Below are 27,990 nucleotides of genomic sequence, written 5' to 3' on the forward strand. Positions count from 1 at the left end.
GGATGGATGAGTCCTTGTGTAGTCTGCCTCTGCTCAAGAGAATTCTTTTTATTTGCTAATAACTCCAAAGATATAATTACTGGTCACGTAAAAAGTTGGAATATGTACCATGTTTTTTTGTAATGTGTTAAGACTATATTCTAAATATAGATAGGCACTTGGCTCTAATTCTCCTTTTTGTTTCTTACCCCATTGGGTGACAGTTCTTCATGGTGATGTGTATTGTGTATGTCCTGTTTGGTGTTCTGTGGCTGGCATGGTCTGCCTGCTACTGGAGAGATCTCCTGAGAATTCAGTTTTGGATTGGTGTTGTCATCTTCTTGGGAATGTTTGAGAAAGCTGTCTTCTATGCAGAATTTCAGAATATCCGCTATGAAGGAGAATGTGGTATGTAGTACATATTGGCATTTTTCTGGCAGAACTTTTTTTTAAACAATTGTTCCTGAATAGTGGAGAAAATGTTCATTGAAGTTCTACATTTCTCATTAGACTGTGACCTTGGCATAGTTAATGACTCTCTAAACCTTGTTTTTTAAGCTATAAATGAGGAGTTCATTGGTGGGGGTGTATGAAATTTTTCATAAGGTGAGCAGCCATTTAATAGGTTTACATTTTCAAATTAGTTATTAGAATAACTAATTAAGATTGTGACTTTAAATTTCATAACTTAGAGGTTTAGTAATATATGAGCAAGTTCACTGAAATATGCTTGCCAGACTTGAAAAAGTAGTGACCATTTGGGGAATGATTATTTCTGTCATCAAATCTCATTTGCCATTGATATGTATGTCATCATTATTCTGTGCATCTCAGGAAAAACGTAAACAATGTCAATTTGATTATGTGATGCCTTTGATTTTAAATAAAAACCATGATTGATTGATTGCTAGATTGATTGATGAGACAAGAGTCTCACTTTGTAGTTCAGGCTGCTTTTGAATTCATTGGGTAGCCCAGGCTGGCCTCGAACTCACGGTTATCCTGCTTTCTCAACTTCCCAAGTGCTGGGATTACAAGCATGCACCTTCACTGCGTGGTGCAAACCTTGATTTTAAAGATCTTAATGTATCTAGGAATTGATAAAAACACAATAATATCAGCTGGGTGTGGTGGCACACATCTGTAATCTCAGCACTAGGGAGGCTGAGGCAGGAGGATCTCTTGAGTTAGAGGCCAGTCCGATGCTACATAAATTGAAGCCTGAACTTCATAGTGAGACCCTGTTTCAGAAACCAAACAAACAAAAAATTAAAAAACCCATGAAAATAGGAAGAAACTTAAGGTCTAGTAAGGAAAACTGACTATAACAAATTCTTTTGTAGTGAAATAGCTTCAGTTACATCTCATCAGATCATTTGAGTACTAGTGATTACTACTTTAAGTTACACTAATTAGATCTTTTCCATATCTTTGAGAGGGTTTCAAAATACCAGATATGAAGTTGAAAACCATACACATGCACGAATAGGTGTATGTGTATGTTTTGTACTCTTCATGATTTTTAGAAATGGTAAGGAAACTCCCTGAATGCCATAAAAGTAAGGTATTGTGTTAAAGTTTTAGTGAAGTTGAGAATTGGAATTGGTGGGGTGGAAAATGAGTGTACCCAGATCATATATGTAGGAGAGATTGTAAGTGGTGTCAGCTTTTATGCTTTTAACAATTGCAGAAGTGTGTTTTTTTAGTAGTGCTCATTCTGAAGTGTTGGTGATCTTTGTTTGGACATTAGAATTGAGCCTTTTGCTGAGTTTAAAAGTATAGCACCATTTCTCCTTTTTCTTTTTCAGTTCAAGGGGCCTTGATCCTTGCAGAGCTGCTTTCAGCAGTCAAGCGCTCTCTGGCTCGAATTCTGGTTATCATAGTCAGTCTAGGATATGGCATAGTCAAGTGAGTATTTTATTTTCTCTGTGAGAGAGCTAATTAAAATACTGTCTGAATTGAAACACTATTTTAAGTTCCCAATGTCATAATACTGGGAGAGTTAATAATTAAGAAATCATTTTTAGAAAAGTTATTTAACATTTTGTAGCATTGTAAGTGTTAGGAAAACTTACTGGTTCATGCAAGGCACATCCTCAGGAAACCTGCATTATAGCAAATGATGTCAAAGCACCAACTTTTAGAATAAATTTAAATGACTTCCAAAATTTTTTTCTAAATCAAGACTTTTTATAGGAAGAGCATAACTATCCAAAAAGTTTTTTGAGTTTTTTTTCCCCATAAAAGTTTTAATGGGTGCCCTATATATGTTAGACATTATTTTAGGCCCTGGGTAAACACAAGAATAAAAGATTTACAGTTTACATTTGCAGTTTCTTTCTTTTTTTTTTTTTTATTGGTACTAGGGATCGAACTCACGACTGCAGGCTTGCAAGGCAGGTGCTTATGCCGCTGAGCTAAATCCCCAGCACGACATTTGCAGTTTCATAAAGACATAATTGAGCTGAATATATGATGTCAGTGAAAAGTACTGTGAAGCTGAGAAAGAGTAAGGTGACTAGGAGTGCTAGGCAGGGGCTGGAGCTTGCAGTTCAATAGTGTTGTGAAGGAAAGCTTTGTTTCGTGACATTTAAGCAAATGCCCGAAGGAAGAAGGAACTGGAATGTGATTGTGCTTTCAAGGTTAGAGCCAGTGGAATGTCCTGATGGATCAAATGTATGATGTGAAAGACAGTAGGAATGAAGGAAAGTGCTGTCATCAAGTTTCAAGAAGTTTCAAGAAGAAATTGATATTACTGGGTTCAGGAAGCACATAAGTGGCATAGATAGCTGGATCGCTTCATGAAGTAGTTAAGGGAGAAAGGTTTGGGCAAAGATAGTTTAGACATCATCAAGGTTTACATGTTATTTAAAGTTATTAGACTGGATTTGGCTGCCAAAAAAGTGAATGTTAGTAGAGAAGAAGTCTAAAGAGTGGGCTCTTGAACATTTTCTATTATTTAGAAGTCCATGACATGAAATACAACTAGCAGAGGAAATTGATGATGAAGCAGTGTGGTGAAAGGCGAACTGAAGATTGTGTTCCAAGGAGTGATTGTGTTAGATGCAGCAGCTAGGTCATGTAATGTGATTGAGAAGTATCATGAGATTTTATTGTATGTTAATTGTGTTAGTGACTATAACAAGAACAGTTCTAATGAAGTGCTAGGGACTGGGACAGAAGTCCAATTGGAGGGAGAATAGGAGAAAATTGAAGTTAGTCAGATACATAATTGTTTTAAGGAGTTTATCCTTAAGTGGGATTAGACTGGTGGCAGAGAATAGTGTTAGTTCTTAAAATGTATTTATTCATTTAACGAATATATAAGTGCTTTCTGTATGCCAGGAAATATTCAGAGTATCTGCAGTTTAATAGCAGAGGGAAATTTCCATTCCTTTACAAAGCTCATTTATTTTAAGTGTATAACAAAAAATGAAGAAAGAAAGGGAGAAATAGGTTTAGCCAGATGCAAGTTAAGCCAGTGCATTTCATTTCAGATTATATTACTATGATGAAGTACCTGGGAATTTTGTTAAAATGTGGATTGTAGTTCAGCAGGATTTCAATGTGTGTGTGTGTGTGTGTGTGTGTGTGTGTGTGTATGAGTACGCATGCATGTGCACTTGCACACATTCATATGTACCTAGGATTGAATTTAGAACCTCACACCTAGGCTCTACCACTGAGCTACATCCCAGACCCCCACTTCTACCATTTTTTTTTTAAAATTTTGAGGTAAGATCTAGGTATGTTGCCCAAGATGGCCTCAGCTTTTTTGATCCTCTTACTGCCTGGCTAAGATTTTTAAAATTAAGGATCTAAGACTTCTTTTAGATAAAAGTTGTTCAAAAGGCTTTTCATGTATCTTTGGACTTTGAGCTTGCAAATGTACCATTTGTTTAATGAACTTTAGTAGGATATTTGATTATATTAAGAAATTATTAAAAATTTTTAGATTTGATAATGGTGTTATAGCATATTTTTTAAAGCCCTAAGTTATTAAAAACACGTGCTGAGGGCCAGGGATGTAGCTTAACAACGCGGTACCTGCCTGGCAAGCAGGAAGTCCTGGATTGATTCCCAGTAACAAAAAACAAAAACATGTACCAAAACATATACAAATAAAATGGTATGCTATCTAGGAATTACTTCCAGATAATATGAAAAGTTGGAAAAGAATGGGGTGTACATGCAGCAGAATGAACTATATAGATTGGTCATTGTGCAAACTAGGTGATGTGTTTGTCTATAGGGGTTTGTTATACAGCTTTAAGTGTTTCAAAACTTTGTAATAAATTTTTTCCTAAAGATGTGTAAGATGTATAACCAGGGACCAGGTAGGAAGTTCTCTTTTTTTTTTGGGGGGGGGGGTGATGGTGCTGGGGATTGAACCCAGTGTTCTGTGTGTGCTAGGAAAGTGCTTTCCCACTGAATTACGTGCTCAGCCCTTTTCGTTTTTAAAAAATTTTGAGGCAGCATCTCACTAAATTGTCCAGGCTGACTGAATTTGTGATCCTCCTGCCACAGCTTCTTGAGTAGCTGGGGTTATAGGAGTGAGCTACTGTGTCTGGCTCCCCTATGTTCTTCTCACCTGAATTGTTTGTTATTTATCATGAAACTACTGACCTCTACTAACAAGTCACTCACTTAGCTTGTTGAGAGTTTTGCTTCCTGTGTACTCACTGTCTCTTTGCTTTCTTCTTTAGGCCTCGCCTTGGAGTCACTCTTCACAAGGTGGTGGTGGCAGGCGCTCTCTATCTTTTGTTCTCTGGTATGGAAGGAGTCCTCAGAGTTACCGGGGTCAGTACTGTTTAGCCTGAATTTTTGTGATCACTGCAGTTCTCTTGGTTCTGTCTTGAAAAATTGCAGGGTGCACTGAAAGTGTCAGTGGCCTTCTTCACTATTGCTTCCACTACCGCTAAGCTCTGATTTGTAAAATGTATATACAGGTTAAGTATCCCTTTTATTTATTTTAAAAAATTTTAGCACTGCTTGTTTGCAGTGTGTAGTGATTACATTCACTGTGGGGAGTTGGTACATTTACATGACACATTCTAATATTTTTAATGTCCCCTTTCTACCTTCTTCCTTCTTCCTAGAGTATCCTTTTTCTGAGGTGCTGGGGACCAAAAGTGTTTCAGATTTCAGAATTTTTTAGGTTTTGGGATATTTGCATAGATTTTACTAATTCAGTGTTTCTAACCCAGAAATCTGAAATCAAAAATGCTCCAAAATCTAAAACATTTTGAGTGTCACAGAGTTGGGGTTTTGAATTAGGGAATACTCAACCTGTATTATTCATTTTTTTCTTTTTAATCTGTTTTCTAGACCTTTGTAAAATTAATGCATGATGCAAAGTAAATGCTTCTCCGTATGTCTCCATATTGACAATTACTCAGTTTCTTCTCCTAGAGAGTGGACTCCTTTTTTAAATAAAGGGCATGCATTGGAACTAGGGAATTACTGGTTAATCTAAAGTATCAGTGCTCTTTGCTTACCTAGCTCTTGAGTTTTGAAAACTTGCTTACAAGGCAGCTAATTAAATTTCATACTATCCTTGAGAAGAACAAAGCAGTGAGAATTCTAAGTGATAAAGTATGTTGAGACGTTGGTTAATGTGAAAAAATAGGCCTCTTTGGGCCATTCCAGTTAGTATTTTATTTATCTAAAAATCAGATTCTGCACTAATACAGATTCTTATATTCAAGTTGGTAAATTTGATAAACAACTTTTCCCTCAAAGCTGGGTTGGTTAAGCTTGTTTTGTTTTTTTGAAACATTGTCTCACTGTAGTTTAGGCAGGCCTTGAACTCAGTATGGAACTCAGGCTGGCCTCAGACTTGCTGTGGTTCTCCTGCCTCAGCCTCCTGCATGCTGGGATTGTAGGTATGCTCCACGGTGAATCAAAATGTTTTGCAGTCCATTTCCCCATAATTAAAACACTTGGAGATTGCAGATTTGTTTTTCAAACTACATTGTCCTCTGTGTGTAATCTCCTTAGACTTTGAGCAACTTTAAAACCCTCTTACCAGTTTTTTTTTTTCTTTCTTCTGCTGATGCTGTAGTATTTTTCTTATTCTTTGGCTTTGATGTTAAGCGTGGCCCTCTCAGCAATTGATGCCTGTATTATTTTATGGATATCCTTTCAACAATGTCTTGATGATTGTATTTGGATTACATAAAAAGCATTATATATAAATTTGTGGAAACTAACAAATAGCTTTGGGTAAGATAATTGCCTTACGTTTTATTTTAGGGGTGAGCTATTTTTAAAATTTCATTTTATTATAGTTTGGGAAATCAATAATTCTTAGTATATTAACTATTGATATTGTAACCAGAAGGATCTTATTAGGCTTGTAGTCTAAATCACAGTAACAGGAGCTCAGGAAGAGATGGAGGTTATAAACATTAGAACTTTTTTGATGTCACCTCTTCCATGAATCTTAATATTTTAGGAACTCTGGTAATTAGCAGCAGTTTCATTTTATTGAGATTATAATCATAATTTGTGTAAACCACTAAAGTAGCTGTATATTCTAGGTAAAGGCTTATAAGAAAGGGAAGAATGCTTAGATGTCAGGTGTTAGTTCTTGTTACAGTTTTCAGTTCAAATGCAAAGCTACTCTAAATAATTATATAAATACAGATCTTGCTCTCATTTCTTCTGTGTGTCTTTCTAGCAATCTGTTTTTCACTGCGTCTTTTTCTTTGTCTGCAGGCCCAGACTGATCTTGCTTCCTTGGCCTTTATCCCCTTGGCTTTTCTAGACACTGCCCTGTGCTGGTGGATATCCTTCTTATTGGCTTGTTTGATGTGCTCCATTTTCTTCCCTTGGAGATGGGTTTTTGCTAATCTTTCTGAAGAGTTTTTCCCAGTTTTGTTGATGTCTTTTTGATCTGGGAAATACTGTATAATATTTTAAGTGTTAACAACTTAAGGGTTCAGGTAAGAAATTTTTGTTGTTTTAATTTTTAAAATCAAGAGTTAGTGATTATGGACCGCATGCCCATTAAGTCTTCTGGCCTTCTCTTACATGAACATTTCATGCTGAATTTTTATTTATTATTTTTGTACCTTACTTTGGTGTTATAATCACTGGCTCCTCTTGATTCTGCTCTACTTAGCCTCTAGCAGTTGCTAAGAGCTTTGAAAGTTACAAAAAAGAGTTGATCCATTAAAATATGATCTGGTTCTTTTGAAACTCTTATGTAGGATTAGCAGGTTTTAATTCTTACAGGATGTTTTCTTCCCTTATTCAAAAGCTGACTAGGTGTTGTCTGAACGCTGCCACCTTTCAGAGTAAATACTGATACATGTGCATGCAAAGTCAACTGCTGATGAACACAGTTCTGTTTGAATCTTTTTCCTCTCATTTGGAAAATTAAACATTTAGTTACTTGAGACTTGTTATGTGAAGGATTCAATTTTTTTGAACTTTATCTTTTTGGGGTTATTTTCAATTTGTTTGGATTTCACATTACTGTCTTGATTTGGTTTATAAGTTGGGAATTTGAATGGATTGCCAAATGGATAGCAAAAAATTTATAACGGAAGTGTCCTGGGTCCAAATGGCCAGAGATTTTCTACATTGGTCCTTTTCAAGTATGTACAGTCAACTCTATAGTTTTCTTCGTTCACAGCAGTATAAGGTAGCTGTTGACAGGTTCAGTAAGATGAATGAGGTAGTGGATTTAGCATAGATGTATGGAAGGCTGTATGTGTGACTATAGTGGTGACCCTAGAATGAATTAACTGGTGGGACTAGTGGTGACCTTAGAATGAATTAACTGGTGGGAATAGATATCTGTCATCATGATGTTAATACTTTCTTTCTACCTATTAATTCGTTTTTATTTTACACCTTCATAGTTAATATTTTTCATCATTTTTTCTAGAAAGCTTCTTTTTAATATTTTTACCGGTTTTTACATTTTTTATGATTGTAAGTTTTATTATAGATAGGAAAAGAAACAGGTTCGCAGAGCAAGTTTGGACCAAGTAAAAGTAGGAAAAGAAGTTACACTCTACAGTGTGAGGGTGCACTACATTCAAGAGAAAACACAGTGGCTGCATTCTTACTTCATCTTACCTGAAGGGTCTTTTCTTCTTTTCTGTATCTTACTGAAAATAATGACTTTTCTCATTAATCTTGGTGAGGTTTAGAATGTTCATAAGACTTTAAGTGAAAATAAATAGAGCTGCAAGGCTTCTGAATCCATAGCTTTATTGATATAACCCCAGATCCTCAAGAAATCTGAGGATTAATTTTTACCTATCTGAATGTTTAATTCCTTGACCTGCAAACACATATTTATTAGCCTGACTCAAACCATGAAGCTCTTGAAACTTCGAAGGAATGTTGTAAAGCTTTCGTTGTACCGACATTTTACCAACACACTTATCTTGGCAGTGGCAGGTAAGTCTGAGATTTTCTGTTGTTTAATTTTGATTCTGTGCTTCTTTTAGAAACAGAGTCTTAACCTGAGAGGCTGTGGCTATGCATAGAATGTTTTCTGCATTTCACTCATGTCAGATTCTCAGAAGTATCTGTGGTCTTAAAAAGATTTAAGAACCTCTTTGTTTGTTTGGGTAGCAGGGATCGAGCTTATGAGTTTGTGCTTGCCAGGCAGGCATGTCGGCCACTGAGTTAAATCTGTGGCCCCAAATAAGAACCTTCTAAGTGTAGCAGGTGATGATTAACCTCATACAGTTTTAGCTCCAAGTGTGTCCCTCTCCTGTCTCCATTCTTTTTCTTGAAAAAAGCTAAATTGAATACCACATAGCATTTACAATTCTTTCAGAAGATGTTACAACATGATTGCTTGTTTTTGTTTTTTCATTTTTCATTTAAAAATTTTTTGTTGGTGCTGGGGATTAAACCCAGGACCTCCTGTATGTGAAACAAGTCCTTTACCACTGAGGTGTATCCCCTGTGTCTCCCTACCCCTCTTACTTGATTTTATTAAACAGCTATAGAATTTTAGGTTTGGGTACATGGCTACGCTAGTGCTTTTTTTTCATGTATCATTAAACATACATAAAATGTAGACATTAGATAGACTGTAACCAGACTAGGCTAATATGTTTACCTTGTGGCTCTTATACCAGGAATAGCGAGGAATGACCAACGGTGAGAACTGGCTCTTCTGTTAGTGTTATAGTCATTTTATTAATAACTTTTTTTTATCTGACCAGCCAGTAAGAAATGAGGATCACTACTGTACAGTAAAAATTATACTGATTCTGATGGAAAAAGCCTATTTTCTGATAATTTCTCTTCCAATTTTGAAGATTATTGAAATAGATAGATGCTAAAAAAAAACTATTTTAAGTTTATTCCTGAGTACAGAAAGGGTTGACTAGAATAAACACCTTGGGCCCTTGCTTACAGTATGTGGTTAGGAAATTTATATTTAAATATATTTGTGAAAATAACTGATGGAAAATAATTGTGATGTATTGGGGTTTAGGAACGTGTGGAATTTCACTTAAACAGGATCAGGAAATGTGTAACCAAAATTCATGTTCTGACCAAGTTTTTTCGTATCATGTTAGCATCTATTGTGTTTATCATCTGGACCACTATGAAGTTCAGGATAGTGACTTGTCAGTCGGTAAGTTATAAGCATATACCCTTCTGAGTATCATTCTGTTGCACACTTGATGGTGTATGGCAGTGTTTATGTTTTTGTGATAAGTAAGAAATGAGGCTGGATCTTTGTTCTGAGGATTATACAGCACTGTGTTTTTAAATGTTCTGTGCTGTCATCATACATGGCATGATAACTGGATTTTATCTGTTTTTGTTTTATTGGTTTACAGTACTGGGATTCAAATCTAGGGTCTTCGACATGCTGGTCAAGCCCTTAACCATAAGGCTTTATCCTTGAGCCTCTTTTGTTTATTTCGCTATATATTTCAACCCTGCTAGAGAATTGTGTGAGTGATGACTATACCCTATCATAATTTTGACCTGTTTTAACTAAAAATCTTGAACAAGCTGGAGTTGTTGGTACATATCTATAATGTCAACTACCTGGGAGCCAGAGGCAGGAGGATCACATGTTTGAATCCAGCTTAAGCAACTTAGTAATTTAGTGAGACCCTGTCTCAAAATTTTAAAGTTTTAAGTGTAGACACTGTAGCTCAATGTGAAGGCCCTGGGTTCAATTCCCCAATGCTGAGGAGATGAGGGCTCAAAGAAGAAATCCAGTGTACTGAACATCAGGTGTGTGTGAATGCTACTAATCTGAGTAGAAGTCATGTCCTTAAGATCTGTATGCAAAAATTGTGGTCAATAGGAATTTTCTGGAAGCAGTTAAAGTTCTATTTTGGTAAAAAGAAATGGAAATGTTGAAGTCTAACAACCTAATGTTACTTTCTCTAACTTTGTATAAAACTCTTCCTTAAAGCGTCTCAGAGCTGTGGTGAAGCTTTGATAAATTCTGTGTTCAGATGGTACTTCTTTTAACAACACCAAGTACTATGAGGGAGGAGCCTACATTCACTCATTTTGTGTTCCTAGCACTGAACACAGTGCCTGGCACACAACATGTTCTCAGGAAATATAGCTTATGTGCATAAATGATTTTTGTTCTCTGGTAAGGACTTGATAAAGAGAGGTTAAAATAATACGGATAAATGTGCTTTTCCCCCTTGTAGGACTGGCGGGAGCTATGGGTGGATGATGCCATCTGGCGGTTGCTGTTCTCAATGATCCTCTTTGTCATCATGATTCTCTGGAGACCATCAGCAAATAACCAAAGGTTCTTGGACTCTTCTTCCTTATGCTACTAACCATTAAATAGCCATTTCATGAGTTAGAGGCGGTAAGGGACCATGTCAGCGCTGTGTCATACAGTGCAAGGACCACCAGATCTGGAATCAATTGAATGGGGTTTCTCTCTTGGCTCTTCTCTTCACTTGCTTTGTGATTTTTGGCATGCTGTCTTTTCTCTTCTTTAGGCCTTAGTTGTTTTTTTCCCCCTTCATATAAGGGAATTAAAGCAAGTGATATGAGCTCTCTTTCAATTCTGACATTTTCTGATAATACAAATAGGTAGATAAATAGGTAGATGTATTGTATAATTATAGAGTCACTACCATTTAGTGACCAAAAGAAAAGTAAAATTTCTGTAGGCCAAGCCCAGCTCACTTTGTAGATAGAGATGGTAATATGAAAATTTAGGTGATTTGAATTTGGTTTTTTCACCTATTGGCAGATCTTACTTTGTTTTGTTTTGTCTTTCTGAGATAGGAGTCTCACTTTGCGGTTGAGGCTAGCCTTGAGCTCATGTGGTAGCCCTGATTGAACTCTCAATGATCCTTCTGCCTTAGTCTCAAAAGTGTTGGGAATAAGGCTGAGCCACCACTCTCAGTTTAGATTTTAATTCTTTAGGAACTGCCTGTCTTTATTTCCTGGATATCCATGCATTTGTTTTCCTGCTTATTTCTCTCTCCTTGTGTTTAGACAGAAGCTTAAACATACCAACTAAAAAGGAAAAGAATAACATGGTTTAACTGAACAATTAATTTTATAATCAGACATGAGATTATAATTTTATAATCTCATAAAAGATGAGAAAGAAAATAGGTGAACATAGCTTTGTTGTCTTTTCAAACTAAGTGCTTAGTATGTGTTCATTGAAAAAAAGTCAGGCAATAGAGAAAAGCCATGAAAGAAAATAAAGGAGATGTGAAATCATACTGTTCAGAAAAAATCCTATAGACAGACTTTCTTTTCATACCTCCCTGTTGATCTACTAGTTAATTGCTAGCTTATTTAAAATGTTTCCCTTCCTTCGTTAAAAATTTTATGTTGCCTTCTCCTTCCCTCTCTTCCTCCTTTCCTTTCTTCTTCTTTTAGAACATTGCCCCTATTCCCCATGACTTAATTGTTAACATCTTAATGTGGTGTGTCCTTCCACATTTTATTTCCTGTGCTCACACACAATTTTTCTATGCTCAGCATTGCACTGAGGAGATTGATTTCAAGGTTGCCTATTTTAAGTTGAACTCATTTGTTTTTGTGGATGGCCTAATGTTACAGGATTTACATGGAATGTAGGCAATTAACTTGTTCATTAATGAGCATTTGGGCTGTTTGCAGTTTGGAGACCACCCATACGCTTAATGATTCACTAGAAGGAATCATAGGACTCAGCATATGGTTATACTTAAAACTAAGGTTTATTCCAGCAAAATGATAGAGCATGGTGAAAAACCACAGGTAGAGTCTAGAGAAACTGTATTTTCTTTCTTTTGTTCATTCCCTCCTCTGGGGAAATACATCAGGTATGCTCCTTTTTCCAGCCATAGAAATGCTCTGGTATGTGAATAGTTTCTGACCATCGAGGCCAATTTACTCAGTACTTGAAATTCTTATTGAGGGCTAGTCACATGAGCACACTTTGCCTAGGACATAGGAAAGCTGTTTTCCCGGGAAGAAAGCCAATGTTTGTTGTAGACTTCATCGCACACAGCCTGTACTCCTTGCTGCCTATATCATTTAGGGAACAGGTCAGGTTTCCAGATATCAGCCATGGCCTAGTCTTACAAGTAGGCCTTTCTAAAGGCCTATTATGTTAACTCACGTTTATGTAGTAGATTAAAAGTAGGAGAAAGTACAATAGTGTAAACACCATGTAAATCTATTTTTTGGTACTCCGGTATCCCTTGCCCTATCCCTATGACACTTATTATATTCTAAATCCTACATATCTTTTAATGTATTTGTTAATGTCTGCCTTCTCCCACCCCTCAAAAAACCCCCCACAATCCAGAAAAATCTCAAATGTGAACATAAAGTTAAAAGAACTCTTCTAACTATAAAATTAGTTAAATTGCAGAATCTTACAGAAGAGTCCTGACTAGACTGGCTGCATTTCTGATACTAACTGGTTTCCAAAAGTATTGTCAGGTTTGAGAATTCACCAGAAAGACTCAGAACTCACTGAAAACTGTTACATGCTTATGACAGTGATTTATTTCCAAGAAGGAGTACAACTAAAATAAATAGCAAGGAAACTCATAGAAGAATCTGGAGGAACTCAAAGGCAGAGCTTCCAATTGTCGTGTTTTTACAGTCAGTCTGCCTTCTTTTGTGACTGCAGAACACTGCCAAGCAGGGAAACTCCTGAGCCTGAAGTGTCTAGTTTTCGCTGGGGCTCAGTTTTATCTTTCTTGTGAGGCTGACCTTTCATTTCCAACCCTTCCTGGTAGAAATGAAGCTAATGCTTCAGCTTCCATTTCCTCTGTAGGTCAGAACTAGTGTGGCATAGCCTTATAAACCACACTTACAGACTTTCAAGGAACCTGCAGGAAAACAGACATTCCCATTGGGCAGACTCAGAGGCATAGTGACCACCTCCGAGTGCTCAAGGGCACACAGGCTGGACTTCTTTTTGGGTAAGGTTGATTTTTATTTATTTTTTTAATGTAGACTGCCCCTGACTTTTGCCTAGTGCTTTCTCAGAGTCAGAGTTATATTTGTCTGGGCATCTCTGTTTACTGCTCCAACATTTTTGTGATAGAGAACAACTAAAAATATGTGTGACATTTGGAGGAGTGAGTATATGATAGAGATAGTTTTAAAGAAAAAGCTAATCTGTTTTCCAAAGCCATTACAAACATTTTCATGTTTTATACAGATTTAATTATGTATTCCCTTGATCTGCCGGTTTTTGTACTTAAAATAATTTGTTCAAAACCATGTAGCATAGAAATTGATGATTAGCTAATCTTTTCCATCATGTTTAGAGACAGACAATTCAACTCAGTATCCCAGCACATTTTATTATCATACTTTCATAAGGCTTATTTACATGAAGTAATTAAATCTTAGCAACAGTGCCAGTGTGAAGCAGTATCAAAGTATGGTAATGATATAATTCTATTAGAATTATAGAGATACTTGCTTTGCCTTCCTAACAGAATTGACCTTGCTCATATACCAGATGTTATTACAGGCAAGCATCATGGTCATGATTCATTTATTTCTGGGTTCTATGTTAGTTGAGAACAAAGCCAGACATCCTGTCAGTGTACAAGCTTTTACTGAGACAGATTTCCATTGTGTGGTGTTATATGGTAGAGCCTGCCTCCCTCCTACAGTGAGCACAGTGTGGCATCCAGAGTAGTCTTTGTGCTTGCTAGCTGTACTGCCACATATATCTGATTTCACTTGATTTGGGAAGTTGAGGGTAGTCGTAAGTGGTTGTCGCTCAAGTGATCACTTTTTGGTTTCAGATCTTGGCAGTTGTTGCAAGTTCTCAAAGGCTTTTTGTTAGAACCCTGGTCTGTATTCCCCCTGAGACTCTAGTATGGAGAACATGGCTGATCAGCACTCCAGCTTCTGTTCTTAGCACTGTATGGAAATTAATGACCTTTGCAATTTCATTGGTTGCCATTCAGCATGTCCAGTTAGTGTAGAGAGGGCAAATTTATGTGCTCTGTGTTTTATGATAATAGATCAGGGAAGAGTTCCCCTTTCAGACACAGTAGTCATCCTCAAGATAGAGAAGTCTCACCATATCACAGAGAGACTATCCAAGTATTTTGGGACTCATCTCAACCTGCACCTTCATCCCATCAGTTGTTGCATTCATACAGCCTCCCAGACTAACTATAGTTCTGCTAGGACTTTATCCATTGGCTTTTTGTTTACAGTATTAGAGGAGGTATTCCTCAATTAGATGTAACTGTTTTCTCTTTTTTTTTTCCTTCCCCTAGTGTATAGTAAGTTTACAGACACAGTTATTTCTGAGATACTTTGAGGTAAAGACATTCACCGCACATAAAGCCTCTTCAAATGGATCAGTTTTCATCTGAAGACTTACCTTAATTACACAGCTTTACATTTCTGTATCTTACCAGCCTCACTGAAACCCCGATCCAACTTCACCAATAGGCTTTGAGGCACCTAGACTGAGGACTACCTATTCTCTACCCCTTGGCCTTTTTACCCACTAATAATAGTGTTACTAGGTTTTGGGGCACTGGAGTGTCCTGGAAGTGGTTTCTAAGTTTTTTCTGTCCTGAACAAAGGATTAGTCAAGACAAGCATAAATGGTAGCAAAGTTTATTATAAGGTAGGAAAAGAAATAGGCTCTGCAGAGGGATTTTGGGCCAAGTACAAGAAGGAAAAATGTTATACCCTGCAGCATGAGGGCAGGATACCTATGCAGGAGAACACAGTGGCTAAATGTCAGTGTAGTCTGTTCTTTTTGCATCTCCCACTCCTTGGGCTGACAGGAGGTCTCGGTCATCCTGTCGAAAACTTGCTTGAGTTCTCTCAAGACATTCATATGCAGAGCTTTGGATACTGTCCTGGAATTTTGTAATTAACAGGTCTTACCTACTTCCCTAGCCAGCTTTGCTGTATCCTAATTTCCTGTCTTAGCTGGCCTACAGCCAAAGAACTTAGGCCTCTTTGTTTAGGACTTTTCAGTATGGAAGGACTAGCAGGTATTCGCATCAGTCTACCCAGAAGAAGGCTGAATGAAGCCTTTTGCTTTGGTCTCATCCATACCTGCCTTATTCACTCCTTCCTTTTCTTTTTAAAATTTTTTTAATTTTTTATTTATGTAGTACTGGGCATTGAGCCCAGGCCATTCACACTTGAGCTATATTTCTAGCCCTTTTTTTTTTTTTTTTTGTACTGGGACCTTTTTAAAATTTTAAGATAGGGTCTCACTAAGTTGCGTAGGCTGGACTTGAATTTGGCGTCCTAGAATTTGAATTCAGCCCTAGAATGCTGGAATTACAGGTGTGTGCCACCATGCCTAACTTTATTGCATTTCCTGGTATCTGTATAAAGACTTCCATTCTACTAAGACAAGTTCCAGTAGTCTTCACTTTCTTTGATTTCTGTTGTTTTCATCCTGCATCTGGATCCCGCAACTGGATTAGTTACCAAAGCTACCTGATATGTCTTAACATCAGAAGGCCTATTCTTCTAGCCTTACATTTTTTTTTTTTTTTATGTTTTTTAATAGCACTTGGAAGGTGGATATGTAGCTCATTGGTCAGAGGCCTACATAGCACATGTAAGGCTCTGGGTTCAATATCTAGCATCAGGAGGAAAAATAGCACAAATTGCTCTTTGTGTAATTCTGGAAATACTTTTAAGATTTTGATTAGAATTTAATTAAATTAATGTATTTTTTTATTTGTTTGCATATTGGAGATATGCGGGTGATCTACCACAGAGCTATATCCCCAGCCCTTTTTATTTTTTGAGATAAAAGTCTTGCTGAATTTCCCAGTTTGGTTTTGAAGTTGTGATCCTTCTGCCTCAGCTTCCCAAGCAGCTGGGTTTACAAATATGCACCACCATGCCTAATTAGATAAATTATGTATTTTTTTTGATAATTCCATTTTTGGTCATGTTGTTTCTCTTCATTCTTTTAGACCTTTCATGCTGCAATTAAGTGTAGCTAACATTTTTGTAAGCTGTTCTGAATGTAGTCTTTAAAATATTGCATGTGGATTTTCCAAATGTATTACAAATGCTATTGATATTTGAAAATTATCACAGCCATCAACCCTGCTACATGTTAGTTTTGATAATTTCTGGATTTTCTTATCAGGTATATTCTTGCCCAAAGTAATCATAATGTTCCTTCCTTGAGAAATTAGCTTTTGCATTTCTGATTCTCATACAGTAAGCCCCTCACTTACAGATTTGCGAACTTTCACAGATATGAACGGATCTTATATTAGGAACATTCATTTATGTGAACAGATCTTGGAAATAGCTCACATGTGTACTGGGCATTGTCACAGTTGTGCTGCTGGGTGCTTTCTGTGCAGTACGAGAGTGGACAGTAGCACAGAGCCTAATCACAGCCCAGGGTTTCCGAAGCAAAAGTAAAAACGGTGATGTGGAGGGCACAGCTAGCAAGCACAAAGCAATATACAGTGAATATTTGTGTCAAAGGTGTTTAAGACTCACTTTGTCAGACTTACTGCCTGTTATGGTTTGTGTCTACATAACCGTTAAAGCCTCATGTGGTCATAGTGCTTTTTTTCTGGAGCTGGCTGAGTCTAGAGTGATGCTAGGATTAATGTCACCTGATCTGCTCACTGACTGGTTTGGCACTGATCTAATCCCAGCAGCCTAGTTAGGGTATAAAAGGGGCAGAAAGACACTGTTAAGGTTACTTGCTTGCTTTTGCTGTCTTCTCTTGCCATGAATGTTCTCCGCTGTTGTATGCCGCTTGCCTTGGAGTCATCTGATTATAGATTGAAACCTCCACTAATTGTAAGCTAACTGAACCTTTCCTCCCTTAATCGTGGGCATTGGGTATTTTGTCTTGGCAGCAAGAAAAATAAGATAATGTATTGTCATGCTGGCTAAGTCTTTCTTAATAACTTTGAGTAGAAGCAGCAAGAGAGTGTCTCTGCCTCCTATTCTGATTCCTCTTCCTATTCTCAAGTGTCATTATTAACAAAGAAAAGACCTGGTGACTAAGTTCAGGATAAATTTCTAAATTCATGGTATATAGTGTCTTCACATCTACCAGGGCATGCATACATATGTATGTGTGTGTCTCTGTATTTTGTTGTTCTTTGGTTTGGTTTTGGTACTGGGGATTGAACTTAAACTGATATTTGCCACAGGGCTTATGTTTTTATACCATATTTGGAAGGTTTACTTGGCATATATTGGCTGCATCAAGAGCCATGAAATAATGCAAGTTGTTCATTGGTTGTCATGTGTTTGAACTGTATATAATTGCTTGATAGTTTGAAACAATGTTTTCAATAAATGAGCAAATAGCAGCCAAATTGTCAGATTTTTTTTTTTCTTGGAAGGTTCTTTTGGTTTTCAAAATCTAGGGAATTTTGAAAGAAACCAAATCTCTTGAGTGTCTTTATTCTAAAAATCTCAGCCTCACACCTGTCATTTCTCCATAAAGGTTCTGATGATTAGAATGATGAAGTCCTGGTATGAAAATTTCTAGTTCAGAGAGTGAGATGTCATGATAAATATATTTTTGAGTCTAACTATTGATGCATATAGAATGTTTTCTTATATTTCATTATTAGTATATTTTGAAGCATCTTGTAATATATTGTCTGTTACAAAGAAATTTCCAACATCATTGAACACAATTGTTCGAATGTCCACTTTGTATGCTTTAATCCTGTAACTTGAACAACTATTTCTAAGATGACAATATGTAATCTATTAACCAGTGATTTCTGGTTTTTTTGAAATTCTGTATTACTTGTAGCCTTATACTATTTTTTTTCTTCTCCTTTAAATAAAATAAAATTAAAAAAAAAAAGAAATTTCCAACAATGAATCATGGTGTTGGCATTCCCTCAAGAAAGTTTCACCTATGGCAAGAACCTAATAACATTTTCTGACTTAATATTAATGTTGGATTGTTTAGATATGCATGACTATTTTGCAGCATTTTTGACTTGTGAAATATTTATGTACATTACTGTTTTCTTCCTCATCTGAATCAGGGTCTTCATTCTGTACTTCTCTGTCATATCTCCATCTGTCATATATTGCTAGCTTCTTTTTTTTTTTTTTTTTATTGCTAACTTCTTTGGCTTACATGATCCAAGTCATCACTGATAGTCAAGTTACCTCATGACTCACTTCCAACCTCCTCCCAAAGACGTATAGATTTTTTATGTGACATTGTATTAAATTGGGCTAATTCTACAACAGAAATCAAAAGAAAACATTTAATTAAAGAACTTCTAAGTACACAAAAGTGAAGTACAGCACATGATGTGAGTAAAACCTATTGACACTTTGAAACACATGTGTATACCATTCATTGTATCAAATAAACAGAAAGACTGCTTCCTGTATTCCCCCAGCTCAACTGCACATTTGGCTACTGTTATACTAACATATATACTTTTATTAGAGAAGTATGGTATGAGTATTTGTGACCCAGTATGAGAAACTAAGAGGAGAGGTTAAATCACTTGTCTACGGTTACAGGGAGTATATGGTTGAGTACTTATAAATACGGTACTGTTCTGCTTCTTCCTTGCTAAATGAAGGCCCCTCAGAGCTTTCTGGAGAGGAAGAAGTATTGTTCCTAAACTAATTATATGTTAATTACTACAGTTGCAGTTTCAGTAATAAGTCCTGTAAAAGTCTCAGATAGTAGAGCGCTTTGGTAGTTTTTTTATTTTTCTTTCTCATCTGCCTTTGTTCTTACAGGTTTGCCTTTTCACCGTTGTCTGAAGAAGAGGAGGAAGATGAGCAAAAGGAACCAATGCTGAAAGAAAGCTTTGGTAGTGATAAAACTCATTTTTTACTTATACTTTAACTATCTTTTTCACATTAGTACATTGTTCATTCTTTACCAACATATTATTCCTCAGTTTGGTGTGTGATAAAGTTAGGATGGAAGGGAGATAAAGGTGTAAGTTTTAAGCTGAAGCAGTGATAAATTGAACAGTTTAACATCAAATGTCTGGTTTAATGCTAGAATTCTACTGTGAGTTTAGCTTTGAACTTCCCAGTATAAATGCAAAGATGGGGAAATGTCACCTGTTGTATAAATCACAGTCGGTAAGCTTAAAATGAAGTTCTCAATCCATTTTTTGCAATAATTGCTGATCTGTTTACACAGTTAATCAGTCTGCATACTTTTCTTCTTTTACAGAAGGAATGAAAATGAGAAGTACCAAACAGGAACCAAATGGAAATAGTAAAGTAAACAAAGCAGTAAGTCTGACTTTTTTCCTTCCTCTTTTTTACCCAAATTTCTAGTCCTTGTTGGAACTTAGGAGTTATATATAAGCCTTAATGGTTTTTGTGCCTATGCTATAATTAGACTTGCTTTATAAATCTTTTAATATATATTAATTTCCACATTCAGAATCAGACAGCAAATGAGACTAAGGTATAGTAATCTTTAACAAGATGATTTACTTCTCTATTCTAATATATAGCAGATCACTGTGGTTGTCCTGTATAGTGGTTTGCAGTAGTGAAGTCACAATCCCATTAATAACCTAAGCTATTTTTTGGAGTAAAGACCTAGATCTCGTCTGTCAGGGTTTTTTTTTTTTTCTTTTTCTTTTTTTTTCTGGTGATGGCGATTGAACCCTGGTTGTCAGATGTTTTAGGCAAGTGTTTCTGCCTCTTTAGAAATTATCTTAGTCTTATGGGTCAGAGCCTGTGTGAAATATACTTCATGCATTAGGCCAATTGGAAGAATATTTAATAATAGAGGATATTATATTTATATGACTTTAAAAATTAAATTATTTGATTCTACCCAGAGCAATTAGGCAAGAGAAAAGGCATCTATGTTAAAAGTTAAATTGTTCCTGTTTATAAATAACATGATCTTACATATAGGAAAAACCAAAGACTCCATAACTGTTAGAACTAATTTTTTTTGGTGGGGAGGGTATTGGGGATCTAATTCATGACCTCATGCTTGCAAGCTTGTGCTGCTGAGCTAACCCCATGGCCCAGAACTAACGAATTTAATAACATTTCAAAATAAAAACTCTGTGCAAAAATTAGTTGTATTTCTATACACCAGTAATGAATTATCTGGAAGAAATCAAGAAAATATTCCATTTGTAATAGCTATCAAAAAAAAAAAAAGATCTCAAAGCCTGTTAGAGCTTTGCTTGAGTTGTGTTATGTGGTGCATTGTATAAGGCCTAGTATTTGTGTGTTCCCAGCAGGAAGATGACTTGAAGTGGGTGGAAGAGAACGTTCCCTCTTCTGTAACAGATGTGTAAGCGCTTGAATCGTTACTGTTACTTCGTTTTGGCTGGCCTTGAACCCGCTATGTAGCCCAGGCTAGCCTCAAACTTGGGGTGATCCTTCTACCTCAGCATCCTGAGTATTGGGATTGTGGGCACGTGCCACCATGCCTGTCTTGAATCATTACTATTAAGAATCCTATTTCAAAGTTAGTACTACTTTGTTTTTTATTATTTTAAAGCTTACTAATGAGAATACAAGATGGTAAAGAATGATTTAAAAATAATTAGGATCATTCATTCAGATGACATTTCTGTTAGATTTAGTTGTAGCTCTTCCCAAAATCAGTGGCATGGTCCTTCCATAATTTTGAAGTTCTTTTCCAAAGTTGTAACATGAATGAATCACTAATTTATATTCCAGAACACAATTCTCTTTATTTGCCTTTTTTTTTCTAAAAGGGCCATTAATAAGTTACAAATCTTAGCTAAGTTGTGGAAAAGCTTTAAATTGTAGTCACTATCTCATTGTTCTTTATGAATTATTTAACTTATTTAACATTGTTTAACTTAGTATTTCCTTCTTTCTACAGAGCACTTCCAGCCCTTCTGGATTCAGATGAGGTTAGTAATCAAATTATGTCTATAAACTGTGGATCTAGTGACTCAGTAGTCATGAACTAAAGACTTAGGTTGGTAAAGCTGAAAAAGAGAATGAATAGAACATAAATGAATAGACATATTCATAGAATATGTCTATGAATAGAACATAAATGTTCAAAGAGTTTCCTTTCTTTACATCTGTTTGTCCACATCCCCTTTTTCTTTTCTAAAATTACACGTCCAACTTGAGAAATGTTTTCATTTAAATTAGGTAACAAATACTGAACTCTCCATTGTCTAGTTTGTTTGTTTTTAAGAAATTCAAATTATCATTATCTAATCTTGCCAAGATTAACAGAAAAATTGAGAAAGGAATATTATAGACTAAAAATATCAAGTTACCTTTTACATTTAATGTTCCTGTGTCACCATCCTCTTCTGGTATGATTATAATTACCTCTAATAGTTATGTTGCTTTTTAGGCTTTTAATATATCTCCATTCAGTTCCTTTAGAAGATGGCACATAGATAGTCTTATGTAGGAATTGTGATATGAGTTTATGGGACCTAGTTCTAGATACGTTTTGAATGCTAGACTCTAGTTCTAGAGTCCTTTGGTTTCAGAAAGCCTTTTGAAGCATCTTCCCTGATTTGGACTTAATGATATTGAGGTGGTAGCTAAAAATGATTTGTACCTTTCCCACTGACCTGCTTGGTGACAGCACATACATGCAGTGTCAGATTCCTTACTTGTCCTTTGCACTGAAATAATTGAGAATTCCACTATTCAGATTTGACATTTTATTATTCAGATTTGATCTTGTCCACAAAGTGCTTTGTTTCTTTATAGTGTCTTCTGTAGTTTCCACATCTCTCGCTTGGAGTCTCTCCCTGCTAATTACTTGCCATCAGGGTTTCCCTTTGGCTTCAGCTCTCCAGCCAGGCTAGGAGGATGACAGTAGGAAAGCAGTTGTGCCATTCATTAAAACACAGGATTACCATTGATTTCAGCTGTCTTTTCAAGTATATGTAAGTATCAGGGCCCTTTATTGCGATAACAACATAACAATGAGATCTGCCCTTAGAATTTTTTAAGTATATGGGTTTTTTTTGTTTTGTTTTGTTTTGTTTTTTTGTCTTTTTCCTTTTTATTAGTACCGGGGATCGAACTCACAACTGCCTGCTTGCAAGGCAGGCGCTTATGCCACTGAGCTAAATCCCCCGCCCTGAAGTATATGTTATAGCATTAAATATGAACATGGTTTATACAGATCTATAGGACTTGGATTGCCTAACTGAAACTTTTACTGCTGTCTAAGGGGTTCTTTCTGTGTCTCCTCTCCATGCTACACACTGTTCTACTTTCTTATATGAGTTTGACTCTTGAGAGTGTTAAATTTTTTCTTTTTGAGACAGGGTCTCGTTGTGTAGTTTGAGCTGGCCTTGAACTCACTTTGTAGCCCAGGCTGGTCTTGAACTCACAATGATTCTCCTGCCTCAGCCTTTTAAGTGCTGGGATTACAGGCGTGCATCACCATGCCCAGTAGTTTGACTGTTTTAGATCCCTCATATAAATGTAATTGTGCAGCATGTGTTCTACATTCACAGTTTTTCCTTTCTGATTGGATACTTTTATTCCTGTTACCTAATTGCTGTGGCTACAGCTTCCTGTGTTGTGCTGTGTTGAACAAAAGTGGTGTGATTTGGCATTGTTGCATTAGTTTTTATTGTTGAATACTATGTGAGCCATTCATTTATGGACTTTATTGTATTGAGGTGGTTTCCTTCTGTTCCCATTTTGTTAGTTCTTATTATAAAAAGGTAAGTTTTGTTCCTTTTTCTGTATCAGTTCATAAGATCATGTGGTATTGACCTTCACTGTGTCCTTATGTTGTATCATACTAATTGATTTGTGTATGTTGAAACTTCCTTTTATTTCGGGGATGAATTGTACTTTCACAGTATGTGATTCTTTTAAAAATGTGCTGTCATGGGGGCTGGGGATTTAGCTCAGCGGCATAAGCGCCTTCCTAGCAAGTGTGTGGTCACGAGTTCGATCCCTCATACCAATAAAAACGAAAAAGACAAAAAAAAAAAAGTGCTGTCAAATTTGGTATGCGAGTATTGATTAAAGTTTTTGTTTTGTGTTTTCAGAATTACAGATTGAACCCAGGCTTTTGTGCATGCTGGGCAAATACTGTATCACTGAACTATATCCCTTGCCCTTTATTTTTAATCCATTATTATTATTATTATTATTATTGATAAGGTCTTAAGTTCCCCAGGCTGATTTTGAACTTGAGCTCCTTCTGCCTCTGTTTGTCAGGTAGCTAGAATCACAGGTATGCCCTCCCCAGGTCCAGCTATTGATCTATACTTATCAGTTCTATTGGCCTGTAGTTTTCTTTTTTTTGTGTTATCTTTGTTTACTTTGATATCAGAGTAATGCTGTCTTCATAGAACATATTTGGGAGTTACTACTACTACTACTATTACTTTTTTTTTTTTTGTCTTTTTTGAGTCAGGGTCTCACTGTGCAGTTCAGGCTGGCCTTAAGCTCACACTGTAACCCAAGGTGGTCTAGAACTCACACTGATCCCACCTCAGCCTCCCACGTGCTGGAATTACAAGTGTGTGCCACTACGCCCAGCTTGGAAGTTACTTCTAAGTGAATTTATTTTTATCTGTGTTATGGAAGTGTTCTAAAAGGTTAGGTTATTGTTTGGTAGAATTCACTAATAAAGCCATCTGAGTAGTGTTGTTGTTGGGAGATTTTATTACAGGTCCATTTAGATTTTTTTGTTTGTTCATAACTCAGTCTTGGTGGGCTGTACATTCCTAAGAGTTTATCCATTTTTTTCTAGGTTATCCAGTTAGTTGGTTTTGTTTATGGTTTATTTTTGAAACAGTGTCTCACTGTGTAGTTTAGGCCAGCCTTGAACTCACTGTGTAGTCCAGGCTGGCCTCGAACTCTGAGTGATCCTCTTGCCTCAGCCTTCCAAGTACTGGAATCACAGGCATGTGCTGCCATGCCTGGCTTGTCAGCATATTTTTAAAAATATTTTTCACTCCTATGTTGAAATTCTTACATTATTTGTGCAGTGTTCTGGGCTTGTTGAATTATCTTGTTCTCTTGAGCTAGTTATCTTGATTCTCTGTCAGGTATTTCATATAACTGTTGCATTAGGGTTGATCTGTAGCTATATCGTCCTCCTTTGGGATCTAATTGCCTGTTACACTATTTTTCTTCATTCTTTGTGTTGGTATCTGTGCATTAGAGAAAACAACAACCTCTCCCATGTTCATAGACTTTCTTGTACACTTGTCTTCACCTTCACAAGTCAGGTTGGCCCGGGGCTGGGGATTTAGCTCAGTGGCATAAGTGCCTGCCTTGTAAGCAGGCAGTCGTGAGTTTGATCCCCAGTACCGACAAAAAGGAAAAAGACAAAAAAAAAAAAAAAAACAAGTCAGGTTGGCCCAAGATTCCAGAGCTCCTCCAGTCTTCTCTATATATGTGTCTTCTTTGGACTTGTGTGTATGAATTACTACTCAGAGGGATTTGCTTTTGTCTCCTAGGAATTGAAAGTTGCTTCTCTTCTGTTGTCTCTCTGGTGTACTGGGGGTCTTGGGGGAGCAGGAGCATGCTTCATCTTCTTTTTTGTTTCTGTTCACAGTGACCCCCAGGCACCTAAGTATAGAGTTTCCACTGTGTTCTAAGAAGTTAGTCTTTGGACAACTTCCTGAAATTTTGGAGTGTGGTCCAACTCTCCTCTTGAGGCAGAAACTGGGGTTTAGGACTTTTTCATTTGCTCTGCGCTAAATTTAGAGGTTTGGGGAGTGGATCTGGCAAGTGTGTGCCTTTTTGCCTGGACATCTGCCTTTGTTCTCAAGGGTTTCCAGCCTGGGATCCTTTGCTTTTAGTGTTCAAATTAAGGCAAGACACAAGCCATTCTACTGGGAAGCTTCTAAACAAGTCAGGATATTGAATGTGCTTTCCAGTCCTCCCTTTCTTCCCCATGTAGATGCTGGGAACTAAGAGTTTTTTCCAGATCCGGTAGTACTGTGCCACATTTGGGGGTTAAGTTATGGTAAAAAAAACACTTCAGCTTTTCCTCTTGGCTTTCTATGGCTAGGTTAGTGCTTCTGTGTGATACAGGAGCCCCTTAACTGGTTTCTGCATTTCCCACAAAGAGATCGTTCTGCACATTGTTCAGTTAGCGTGTTCATAAGGAAAGAGAACCTAGGCTTTTTATTCTGCCATTAGGCTGTCATAACTTTCCACGGACTTATTTTTTTAAAAAAAATTTAAAAAGATCTTAAATGAATTACAGAAGAAACAAAGCAGATAAAGGGACAGAAGTCAAAATGGCATCAGACTCTACAACAGCAATTTTGGAAGTCAGAATATACTAGGATGATGCCTTTGAATTCTGAGAAAAAATATTTTCAACCTAGAATTCTATACTATCTAAATCATCAATAGTAACTAAAGATGTATCACATAAGAATTGACAGTTTATTTATGTTTCTCAAGAAAATAAAGGAAGGTGTTCACTATTAAAATGAGGAAATTAGGAAAGACTGGTCCTGGAAATAAAGGATACACTGTAGCGATGGAAAAAAGATTCCTGGGGTAACAACATAAATTCTCAGGATGACAGCTGAACAGCAGGCTTGGAAAGCAGCTGGAATGAAATAGGTAAACAGACTTTCAGGAAATGTATTTGTAAGATAACAGAAGAATAAAGATTATTGGATGCAATTAACCATATTTTTAAAAATTTACAAATCTGTGATAGGTACTTAGCATATAAAGCAAAGGGAAACTGAGAAAAATACTAAAAATTGCAGAGTAAATCAAATTTGATAGTATATTAAAACAGGACATGTAAATACTATTTTATAATCAAACTGTGTTAAATTTTTACATGATTTTTAAAATTTTGGTAAAAACACCATTAAAAATTAAAAAAAAACAAAGCAAAACAAAACAAAAAAAAAACCACATTTAAAGCCAGGCATGGTGGCTCACGCCTATAATCCCAGCACTCTGGAGGCTGAGGTGGGAGGATTGTTGCAAGTTCAAGACCAGCCTAGGCTACAAAGTGAGCTCAAGGCCAGCCTAAACTACATAGCGAGACCCCGTCTCAAAAAAGACAAAAAAAAAAAAAATCCTGAACTAGGAGAGGTGCATGTTCTTAACTAAAATTTAATCAGAAAGGTGTGGTGGTGCACACCTGTAATCCTAGCACTCAGGATGCGGAGGCAGGAGGATAGCTGTGAGTTTGAGACCAGCCTGAACTACATAGTGAGACTTTGTCTCAAACATAGAAATAAAATATTTATTCAGTCATCTTAGTTGGCTCCAAAATATACATCTCTTTGTGAGTTGTGGTTTGTTGTCTAGAAAGCTTGGACATTTTGACTCGATTGATCTTGGTGGGCCTGTGTATTTGTTTTACAAAATCCTCATATAAGAACCTTGTACCATAGAAGGTATTTGACAGGTAGACCATTTTAAATTAATACACTTAGAATTAACCTTTTCTTCACCTCTAGGAACGAATGATCACACACTTTGAGCGGTCCAAAATGGAGTAACGAACGGGAAGATTTGCTATTGAAGATGGCTAGTATCAAGGAAGAGATTGGCTTCTGTGTGTCTTCTACAGTGGTCCACGGGATTAAAGGAGACAGTGACATCCTGATCTCTTTGTTGATCTTTGTGTGTTGGAGCTGGCGAGAGGTGTCAGAACAAGGAGAATATCTTGTGAAAACATGTTCATAGGATAAAAAAAAACCTACAAGCTTCTTATTTACAACATTGATGCCCTTTCCCTCCCAAACTCTGACACAGATGCTTATACAACTTATGTGTTGTTCCTGAACTTCCTGTGTTTCAGTTTAATCTGTCAAACTAAAGTTTAATGTCTTCTAAAGGACTGTCAACAACACCATTGTATGTAATCTCCAAGAGCAATTGCCTGTAATTTTTATTTATTTAGGGAGTTTCATGGGTGATGGGAGAAATTGTTGCTTATCTTTCAGTTTCCTGGGAACTCAAAGTTACATCTTGTAGAGAGTCCTTCTGAATTAAGGAGAGGTGGTTCTGTCAGTGATCAAAAGAAAAAAAGCAGTTATAGTGAATCATTTTTAAAAAGCAAAATCAAGTGCACTTTTGTTTATAAATGGTGTATATTAAAGATTTTTGTATTTCAGATGTACTTTAAAGAAAAATATTAGCTTCACTCCTGACATCTGCTATTGTGACGCATCCCATTGCTGGCAATGTGGTACACACCCAGAAACTTTTAACTGCTGTTTTGTAAGCCTCCAGAGGTGGCATGGAGAGTCTTACAGTGCCTGTCTGCCTGAGTGCCATTTCTTGAGAGTTGCACCAGATGCTGAGAAGCACCTATTTAAGTGCTGTGATTGAGCATCCTGGTAGGAAGACTGTCAAGCTTTAGAAGTGGGAGCTTACACAGAAGAAACAGTTCCTGCTGGCTGAAGCTGAACAGTTATTCTTGCATGAAGTAGTGGGGAGGCCCTGGCTGCTGCTCCTTCATTAGGATTGACTGTTCTCGTGTCTGGTGTTGGTTTAGAGACTTTATAAGGGACATCACAAGGTGATGGGATTCCCAAAATTTGTGTTCTACATAAGTTCGTGTCACTTTTTAATATAAAACATTTTAACAAAATA

At 36.7% G+C, this 27,990-nt stretch overlaps 1 protein-coding gene across 4 annotated transcripts in view; it reads left to right on the forward strand.

Annotated features, from left to right (window-relative positions):
• Tmem87a (transmembrane protein 87A) overlaps positions 1-27,988 on the forward strand; it is a 48,160-nt gene extending 20,172 nt beyond the window's left edge. Inside the window, exons 9-20 of one of the 4 annotated variants that reach the window (XM_005006228.4) lie at positions 204-387; positions 1,788-1,887; positions 4,686-4,779; positions 6,044-6,115; positions 8,289-8,397; positions 9,537-9,595; positions 10,644-10,747; positions 19,180-19,253; positions 19,628-19,689; positions 20,664-20,719; positions 21,281-21,311; positions 26,850-27,988. In XM_005006228.4, coding sequence (XP_005006285.1) covers positions 204-387; positions 1,788-1,887; positions 4,686-4,779; positions 6,044-6,115; positions 8,289-8,397; positions 9,537-9,595; positions 10,644-10,747; positions 19,180-19,253; positions 19,628-19,689; positions 20,664-20,719; positions 21,281-21,311; positions 26,850-26,891 — 987 coding nt within the window. In that variant the 3' untranslated portion in view covers positions 26,892-27,988. Of the gene's footprint in view, positions 1-203; positions 388-1,787; positions 1,888-4,685; positions 4,780-6,043; positions 6,116-6,699; positions 6,769-8,288; positions 8,398-9,536; positions 9,596-10,643; positions 10,748-19,179; positions 19,254-19,627; positions 19,690-20,663; positions 20,720-21,280; positions 21,312-26,849 lie in introns of all 4 variants that reach the window. The other 3 variants (XM_063250208.1, XM_003475715.5, XM_063250209.1) reach the window with 3 other exon arrangements.
• Positions 27,989-27,990: the final 2 nt, after the last annotated feature.

This window comes from Cavia porcellus, unplaced genomic scaffold (assembly GCF_034190915.1).
Source record: "Cavia porcellus strain 051 isolate PalLab524CR breed Dunkin Hartley unplaced genomic scaffold, mCavPor4.1 scaffold_6, whole genome shotgun sequence".
NCBI lineage: Eukaryota > Metazoa > Chordata > Mammalia > Rodentia > Caviidae > Cavia > Cavia porcellus.